Genomic DNA, 10,276 nt, shown 5'->3' on the forward strand with positions numbered 1-10,276 from the left:
TTCTCTGCTCTGTTTAGTTGAGCTGCTAAGTGAGTTTGACAGATGTGTCCACTGCTCCAGAAATCCTGCTGGCCATGGCAGGATTCCCCAGGGTTGGCTTAGGATCTCATACTGTTGCATCTAAGTGCTATTTAGAAAAGAAGCATCTTGTGCTTCCAGCTAACACATGCTACTAATTGCAGTGTGCCATTAGCCACCTGGGTGGCTGAGTTGTATCGTCTTTATCACCCTGGTGCCATGTAACCCTCTAGCAGAGAGAGTCATTAAGTCAGTACAAAAGGCAGCTTAGTTCTCATGCCCTCTGTTGTGTGCGGAGGATGCACCCTGTTTTACTGTTTCACCAAAGAAAAGAGAATCCACTATATCCGCAAACTAGCACTGAGTCCTTTAAAGCCATGTAATCACTCTGTGAGGGTATTTTCTGACCATTTGCAATGATCAGATGCTTGGATAATGTTGTACCATTATTTTTAAGCCCTGGCAGAAATGTCAAATAAATGGAAGAAAGATGAGGTTTACCGTCATTTGTCTTGATCTAGAAATGTCAAATAAACATGTTATCCCCCTGCAGGTCTCAGTCGGTTGTGGATCCTGGGGTGCTGAAACACATGGATAAGAACGAGGAAGATAACATGCAGCCTTTGCTTTCACTTGACTAACAGTTCCTGAGCGTCGGACATGAACTGAGGTGGAAGGCATTGCCTCTCAGCAACAAGCAAACCATTGGGAAAGAGTGTACTGGCTGGAACCCTATTTACTCATGTTAATGTAGCATAATGGCAGCAGGCATCAAGTTTTACTGTTCTGCCTGAATTCTGGCTGCCCTTCGGTGAAAAAGAAGAGGAGGAAAAAGGAAAATAATAATAAAAAAAAATAAAGAGGAATCAATAATTTATTCTGTAAGTGCCAACTTGTTTGTAAATACAATATAATCCTCTGATTTGACTTTGTAAGTTATGGTAAACAAATGCTATGGAAATGAGGGACTATTAAATATGTCAGTGAAGTGCACCATAAAAAAGAGAAAAAAAAAGTGTGCATGCACGCACACATACACACACACACACAAAATAACACATACTGGACAAATAAAAATATCAAAGCCAATTAAATGTTGTCCTTCTCATAGGAAGCCATATTGCAGCTAGTGTATTGACTGCTGTTTTGTTTTCTCTCTGCAATGCTCATGTAATGTGCAAAGATAAAGAGGGAATACAAGAACTTGGAGATGCTGTAATCAGTAGAATATTTCCTAACTGTGGGAACTGATTTCCCAAATAACATTGTGGATTAGGGTTGTGAATTAGCATAAATCATGTAGCATTGTGAAAAAGATAACAGATGAGCTGGAACCAACTCTTTGATAGCTTTGTTGTTGGGCTGTATGGCTCTGTGAGGTTTCTTCCTTAATTTTCATTTACAGTTTGCAAATAACCAGGCTTGTTACCCTAATCTGGGTGCTGTAATGTGGGACACACTGGGATTACTTCTCTTGCATTTTGGGTGCATGTGAAGAATTTTTCCAGAACTCTGTTCTCCCTTGGAATGAGGCAGTAGCCCTCCAAATACAGCATAATAACCATTGTTTGAAAGTAAAGCCTGGCAGCAGAGGTCAAAACTTAATCACTGAATCCTGTGCACTGGGAAACTGGATACATATATACATTTCTACCAATCTCTGACAAACATACAAGGTGACATTGTTAGACAAGTATATTTAATTGAAGGTTTATACAAGAAATCATACTTATTCAATGTACTTAGATATATTATAGATTGTGTATTGAGACAATGTCATTATTAATATAGTAAAACTTTCCATAGAACAACAGCATTCCACTCCAAGCAAGGATTAATATGAATAAGTTGCAGTCAAACATCTCAGCCTATGTGTTTAGGACAATTTTGTTTTTGTTGTAGTGTAACTGTATATATTGAACATGTGCCATAATAGAGAAATACATTTTACCTCAAAAGGGCAACAGGTTTCACTAGGGATTGGGTAAATCAGCTGAAACGCAGGGGCTGTGCCATCTTTGTGTGCTGACTGACGCGTGTGCAGCCTGTTGTATGCTGAGGCAAGAATGTCATTTCTTGTTAGGACTTAACAGCAATCTGTGTGAGAAGACACAGGGTGCCTGCCAAGACATCTGAACAGTTATTGTAAGAGCGTGTCTGGGCAACGCAGGGTTTAGTTAAGAATACACTGACCACAGCGGAGGAGACAGTTCCCAGGAGCCCCACCTCCCAAGCGCCAGAATTTAAAGAATTTCTTCCATCACTTCAGTGACCACTGAAGTTTCAAAGTCACCAGTTGCAGGTCACCTCTCCTCGCCCAGGGTGACTGCAGCTGTAAGAGTTAGTAGGCTGGGGTGAGTTAAGAGGGAGTGGAGAGTGAAACCTGGAAGTGAGTCGTCTCAGAGTTTAGCTGTAACTCCTGTGGGGACAGCTTTGGCGTTTCTCAGGGCTGAGACAACCCTGTCTCTTCCAGCATCACCCTTGATTAGCCCAGGCAGCACACAGATAAAGCTTTCCCACATCGCAGTTCGTTAGCAACGCTGATAAATAGCGTATGCCCCACCACCCCATTGCATTGCAGGAATTTGTCTGAACAAGTCATCGCCTTTCTGCTCTCCTAATTCTGTTTTCATGGTATGTGTTATGAAATGTAAAGAGAAAAGATACGGAGCCTGAACATCTTTTCAGTCTGTCCTACAAGTTTTCAGTAGTAGAAACTGTTGTAGTACCACTTGTATGGTTTAAGAAACTTGAAAGATTAGTGAATTCTTAGATACAACTTTATTCAGTCCTGTTTTTCACATTCCTTGTAACATCATGCTGGATAGGGGAGATGTGTCTCAAGGGTTTGCATAAGTGCCATATTTGAATGTATGTTATATATGCCCACACTTATGGATAATAGAATAGTATATTGCCATCAATCTGATTTTTAAGTCCTTATCAGATAAAACTCTAATATCAGTAGAAATTTTCTCCTTTTAAGGGCTTCAGGACTTAGTCAGTATTCCAGATGTATGCAAACTGTGACACAGTGGTGATCAGAATCTTCATGGATGCTTTTGGATACGTGGGCCAAATGGTGTAAACCAGAATAATGCTGATTTTAGAGTACACCAGCTGTCTGGTCAGAAAATGCAAATGCCTCTTACATACCCACAGACCATCTTTGTAGGAAAGTGTGCCTGCTCAACTGTCTGAAGCTTAAGCTTCATCAGTTTGTTTTGTTTGCAAATCCTTTATTTATACACTTAGTTGTAATTTATGTAATGTTTTCTGATGCCTGATTTCAGCTTCAAGTTAATGAGTATTAATATATTCTTTCCAGAGAATGAAAGTAGGATATATTCTAATTTTGTGTAACTGAGACCTCATCCTTCACCACAAAGAAAACTACTTTTTCAGTAAGATTTTCACTTTTAAAGAGTTGGGCTACAGGTCTTCTTGGCTGCAGCTTTTATTTTGCTGAAGCAAATTCTGGCAGTGCTAACTGCAGTTGTGACATCGGTTAAGAACATGGAAATGTGTAAGAAAAATAATTATCCTTTACATGCTCTTGGTATTCTTTGAAGGCATTTATCTTTTACACATCAGGGTGAACAAAGGATTTTCGCCTTTCCCTTGCTTCTTGTAGAAAATCTTTGTAGGTAGGTCAATTTTTAATAGATTAAATTTGGACTGAAAACTTTTTCCAATCTTTATTATCATAGGAATTGATGTCTAATTTTTATAGCAGAATTGAAGTGCTAAAAATGGATTTCAAATGCTTGGGAGGAATTCCTCTTAATTTCTTACCTTTGTTGTGTATTGGGTAGTATAAACATTGTTGTAATTATGCATGCCAATATGCATATAAAACAAATATCTTGCAATACGAGGAACTTAGTGGAAAAACTAGATACACCTGTCCAAGCAACTAAGTGAAAAAAAGGGGAAGAAAAAAAAAAAAGTGTAAAAATTGATGTTTCAGGCCTTTGGCAAAATCAAAAAATATCCCCTTACATGATGTCTCTTCCATGAAACATATGTTTAATAATATATGGAAAAATTTTGGAAACTTCCATGCCCAAAGCCTTCCTGCTGTAATCAGAGATGTCAGTAGTCTCTTGGCTTTATAAAGACAGGTATCAGTCCCACTAAGGTCCAAGAAATACAAAGGCTCCCAATAGTTATTAGTTGTAAAATAGCTTTAAGATGTCTTTACAGAAATGTAAATTTACTGTATAGCATATTTAAAAAGACGTTTTGCACTCCACAAACATGCTATGCCTAGTAACAAGAGATATTTGTAGAGACATACATAAACTACACATGGAATTAAGGAAAACAGGAGTAGAAGGGACCTCAATAGGTCATTGATACATGGAGGCGCAGATTCACTTTAACGGCTCTCTTAAAGAATTGTTTTAGCTCGGTACCTTGCATGCAATGCTCTTTGTATTATTTAATCACAGTCACAGCAAAGCCTAAGCACATTACCTGACAAAATTGTAACCTGACAATATTTTGTTTGTACCTTTTATTATTTACCTGTTCTGTTTGGGAAATTAAAAAGTTTGCTATATGTCAGAGCTACCATTTAGAATTACCTGCGAAACACATTGCAATAAGCATGGGTTATGTCCCTGTTATATTGTCCTTGTTATTATCAGCATATGTGTTCATCAAGATTTTTGAAAAAGTCATATTTGAAAGAGCATAGAAGAGAGAAAAATTCAAAATCAGGCTTCAGGATTTTGTTTAGAATATTAAAATGGGGTGGAGGCACTGAGTTTGGTTTTGATAATCTTTATTTGCCTATGGGGAATGTCCTGCTGAGTTATCAACAGGATTGGGTAGCAGGACAAATTTGGAAGGTAAATATCAATATGAAAGGCAAGAACAAAGGTCTCAAAGGATTGTACTGAAAAATCACTTAATCATGTGGCTAGCTGTGTCGTGTCCTTCTAAAGCAAGGCGTTTTTCACGTAGTTTATGAGCATTTATTTGTGGTGCTGAGGATAGTACTTTTGTCCACAAAGTTGAAAGCACACTGAAATCAAGAAAATAAGTTACTGCATTTCCCAGGTAGCAAAACAGAAACATAGCTGCTTAGAGACATTATGAAATCTTGAAGACATTTACATTGTGTTTATATACAACAAAAATGACACTTTGATCACTCAGTCTGGTTTGAACTGCAGGAGAGAAAATAACGTGTCGCTGTTTTGTATAAGAAGAATGTCTGGTTGTTGATTCAGTCATGCCTAGTTTTTTTAGAAACCTATCTAAATCTTTTACCATGAGACTTTTAGAAACCAGGTGTGGTCTGCTTTCCTGTGGAGTTAAAACTGAATGTACATTTTACCATTTCTGCTAAGGAAACTGTGAAAAGGGATTATGTCCCCCAAATGAAATGCCTGTCTCCCTTGTATAATGATGGAAAGAAGACCCCCAAAAGGAAATCTTGGCTGCACAGTAAAAAATTCTGAACTTGGTCAGGGAGGATCTCCTTTTGAGGGCCTTGAAAGATACTTACTTCCCATTAACTATACAAGGAATGCTGGCATTTTATTTCAGTGAATATTTATTTATTTCAGTGACCACAAATGAAAATGCAAGCTGGGCAGATAGGACTCCACATCTTGTATTGCCTTGTAACCTTGAACCATCCCATGTCAAGGGTCTGTATTTAGCACATTGACTTGAACATACCCTTCAGTCTGCTTTTCAGCTTTCAGTTGTGCAGGAATGTTTTCCTGTCAGCTTTGGGATCTTAATTTCTTCCCTTCGTATGGGTCTGTTGCCACAAAACGGCATTGACCCCTGTTGGATTGCACAATTTGAAAAGTGATTTTGTTGTTAAAATATAACAACGTGTGGTATGCTGCATAGTGGTGAAGTTGAAACATAGGTCACAAGGCTCCCCCTACTTTGTCACTCGTTCTCCAGTGCTCTGTGTGTGTAACTGCTTTAAACTGATAACAGACATGTCAGACTCGCATAATAGGAGTTTAAAAAGAGAGAAAAAAAAGTGAGTTTCTGCAGTGCGTTGAGAACCTGAGTTTATGGTATCACTGTGGAATCCAAACAGAGAGGAAGCACTGCACACAGGCAAAATAGAGACACCTCCAAGGGAAGATGCTGATGTTTCCATGTGGTGCATATTTTTGTTAAAACATGACCAAAGTATTTTGTCTGTGGGGACCATGATCAGCCTGTTGTTTCTGAATCGGTCACTTACAACTAGTCCTCTCTAATAAAGGTGTAATAAAGCTTCCTTTTGCTTTTAGTGGAGAATTCATTTCCAGAGAATTGGCATGTCTGTCAATTTGCAGCAGGCAAGTGGTGGGGGTTAATTACAATTTTTGTCTGATATGGAAATGCTTCTGTGATTCCTTAAAGAGGCTGCCGCATCATGAGCAACACACAGCAGTGCCTAAAGGCAGGCATCTGAAATCAGGTCCCTTGGTTAATAAAAATTTAAGGGGAGAAAAAAGCAAGGGAAAAGATAATAGAAGATGATAAAACACAATAATTAAAATAAAAACCAGAAACAAGGCTGCAAATAAAAGCCATATGAATGGCAAAAATGATGTGAGGGAAGTTGTATGGAGGCTTCCAAAAAAGTGAACCAGTAGTCTATCGTGTGTTCCCCATCTACGTTATGAGCAGAATTCCCTTTTTTCACATGGTCTACCTTGTACAGCCATGGTGGAGTTTCCTGTGTCTATAGAGTTATGATGTGAAATTGTAGGTGCAGTAGTTGAGCTTGTGAACATGGTTTAATGGATTAGTGCATGCCACCAGATCTTCATCTGGAGATGGGCCCCAACCAGGTACTCAAAGGAATATGTGAAATGCCATGTCCTGCCTGGCTGAAGAAGTCATGCAGGGAGAGAAGGAAAGAGCTGTATGTCCATAAGTAATGGTGAAATGCCTATGGAGAAAACAACAGCAGGGAGCTGGAGTGAACTGATCTGTCATTTTAATATCAGGATGAGGGAGGCTTTCACTTGCCCTGTAATGTAAGAGAGGGCTTACATACCCCACCACACATCTGTCATCAGAAAGGAGAGAGAGCATCTTTCTCTCTTGCCAACACAAACTTGCTTTTGATGTATTTAAACCTGATGTATATGTCAGGTCTAAACAGCCTCTGCTGCTGCTGTTTCCACAGTGGTTCTTGGGATGTGGGTACCATGTAGCATTCAGGAGCTGGAAAGCTAATGTTCAGCAGCCTGTCCATAGGAAGAGAAGAGAGGGATGTATTCTGTAAGTCCCTGCTGCAAAGATCATGTGGGAGAATTCAGTGCTTGCTCAGATTAAAGCCCGTCTTGCCCTGACATCAATATTGGTGCCTACTCTGTGTAGAAGGCTGTGAGTGTAAGCAGCGTGGGAATCTCTCCTGTGCACCTCGGTGTCTTGCGCTAATTATGCAGCCTTTGAGCTGTAGCTGGTGGTCTGTGTTCTGTGTCTTTAAACAGTTCTGCTGGTGATGTTAATTGTATCCATTAGTCACTCAGAGTGGAGATGATTTAAAGGAAACTGACAACTTTAAGCATTACAATTAATGTCTAAAAATATTAAAATGGTGATGGTTATAAGTAATGCCTAAGATTATGATAACTAAAGAGTTTCAGGGTTTGGTTGCATTGTATCCTTGATGGGACTTAGTGTATAATCACTTTCCCTTAAATACAGTTTTCCCTGAGGTTCATGTGCATCTTCCATGCATCAGTGGCAGAAGGAATTGAATAGTAGAAAATGTGACTGTAAACCTATTAATATATTAGAGAGGTACATATAGAATACCTGACACTATTAAAAAAAAAAAAATGTCTCTTTTAAATCATTTAGTTCTCTAGCTCTTTCATCCTATGGACTGTTGTATGAAATGTGTCCTACAAAACTTCCCCAGTCTGCATCCTGTCTTCTCCTACTCCCTTGCATTCAACAACATCCTGTCTTCTGTCCATACTTTATTCTATGAATGACTGGAGAAAACTGTAAAAAACCCCAACACCCTGATAATCTGCAGACTAGAGCTTGAGGACCACTATTTTAAATATTTCCCTTGTACAAATCTCTGGTAACAGGGTGAAATGGAAAATGAGAGCAACAGCTGACCTCATCACAGAGGAATAATAATAATAAAAAAGACTCTGGCTAGGAGTCCGCACAGGTGTAGACAGACAGTCATCTGAGACAGCTCTTGTCATTTAAGATGCTACCTTCCCCTGACTGTTAGTTACCACTCTTCAGGTAGGGACTACTGCCCCAAAATTTAAGCAACAGCAGATTATGGAAGTGCTCCTGTCCCAATGAAGGTTGTGCACAACTCACGCTAACTTTGTTGATTCTGCATTCATGCAAGTGTAAAAGCACTCACGTAATCTATTAATACAACTCTGTTACGAGAATACTGATTAACAGCTAGCTATGGCGACATCTAAAATTGCTAGATTGGCTATCTGTGCCTTAAGGCTCTTGTGTTCTGTAATACTTGCATAGCGGTAACTACTGAATAAATTTTCTTTTCATGCAGCAATCTACTGTGGAGCCTTATGGAAAATACTATAGCAAAATATCAAAAATTCAAAAATTAAATTACAGGAGTAATTTGCAAACAGTGCTTGTATCCTCAGGAGAAAATTTGTTTGTTTCTCAGTTTAGTACTGTTAGGACTCAGGGGGTCTGAGATTTGTAAAGCCAGGACAAGTCTATCAATCACGTTCTCTCTATGTATAGTTTCAATAACTATTCTCTTTTCACAACTTGTCAGTTTGAATTTTATTCTTGGACCTAGTAAGATGGTTACTTTTGGTCTGTTGTGTTCCAACCTAAAATCTGAAGATTAAGCAACTTTGTGAAACATGTCACTCTTTATATTGTATATTTAAATATCATCAGTTCTCTGTGATCAATGGGCTGCTTTGGAGAGTACTACTACTTTAAATCATTGTTGATTACTGAGGAAGAATGACATTCTGTTAAATAAAATATGACCAAATGAAAATTAAAATACATATATATTTTTGTGTTTGTACATGGGAGTGTTTGTCTGGCTTGCTTGTGCTGAAATATGTGTGGAGGACATTGGACCAACTGTACTTGATTTTTATCAAGGTTTTGAAAGAAAAATAAGAAATAACTGAGTGGTGTATCAGCATGTAAGTTTTTTTTCTGGTAACACTGAACGTCTCTTGCTGCCCAACAGTAAGTTTTAGAGAGCTAACATATTCCATGTTTACAATACTGTTTTGAGCTGTCACTTCTTGGAAGTCTGCAGGTCGTGAATGTCCTCACAGATGAAGATCAGGCAGAGATGTAGCACAAGAAAAGCTCATTTTTCCCTCAAAAATATTTTCTACTCTCATGCCTCTTAACTTCTTCTGTGCTGTGCTCCCTAGAATCATCTCATGTATGTTGACTTTTCTTTTGATCCCACATCAGGGAGAATTGATATTAGCTCCTCACAGAGATGTCTGTATCTTCAGGGAAATGTTGCTGTTCTCAGGAGAGAGTAACCAGGGTAGAACTGACTGTGATGCTGAAGTGGTGTCTGCAAAATGACCATATTTCATTCTAGATTTTATTTTTCTTGGGAGGGAGAGACCCAGTAAATGACAGTCATGTGTTTGTGTGCTTCTCCAATGTCCTTTCTGTAGTATTCCTTACTTTAGGCACAAGAACATTTATTCACATTCTCTGTACATTTTCCATATCTTAACTTTGGTTTACACAGATTTTAAAAAATAATAAAAAAAAGGCCACAGTAGCTTTTTGTTTCACACATAATCTCAGTGGTATATTCAGATGCATTCCTTATGCCAGTTCTGCAAAGTGTAACTTCCCAAGAGGAAGTACAGATTTCCCAATTCCTACATTGAAAAAAAGTAATTTATGGTTTCTCCTCTATGTAGGAATGTAGTCCTTCAGCTCCCAGGTGCTGCATTGTTGTATGTAGACAGTAGAAAATAAAGTATTTTGTCTCATTGCCTGCATGTGCCTTGACAGTGCTGGTTTCATTCTCATGAGCTGAGTAGTGAGGAAAAATAGCATTTAGTCTTCTAGACATGTACATATGGTTGGCTGGTCAAAAGCCCTTCTAGTACCTGAACCCTGACTGACAGTGTCCCTTCCCCTCTGGATAAACTACCAGGCTGGCAAGCAATCTTTCTTCCCTTCATCCATCAATTTAACTGTTGAAAACTCTGGAGGTTAGCAGCTGAGAAAGTGCATATGTAGCAAAAATATGCCGCACTGGTCAAAAGGG

At 38.7% G+C, this 10,276-nt stretch overlaps 1 protein-coding gene across 1 annotated transcript in view; it reads left to right on the forward strand.

The window, feature by feature from the left end:
• Positions 1-9,046, forward strand: part of CLVS2 (clavesin 2) — a 59,489-nt gene extending 50,443 nt beyond the window's left edge. Inside the window, exon 5 of the mRNA XM_027793517.2 lies at positions 572-9,046. Within this exon, the coding sequence (XP_027649318.2) occupies positions 572-659 (88 nt within the window). The 3' untranslated portion in view covers positions 660-9,046. The remainder of the gene's footprint in view (positions 1-571) is intronic.
• Positions 9,047-10,276: the final 1,230 nt, after the last annotated feature.

This window comes from Falco peregrinus, chromosome 7, assembly GCF_023634155.1.
Source record: "Falco peregrinus isolate bFalPer1 chromosome 7, bFalPer1.pri, whole genome shotgun sequence".
Lineage (NCBI taxonomy): Eukaryota > Metazoa > Chordata > Aves > Falconiformes > Falconidae > Falco > Falco peregrinus.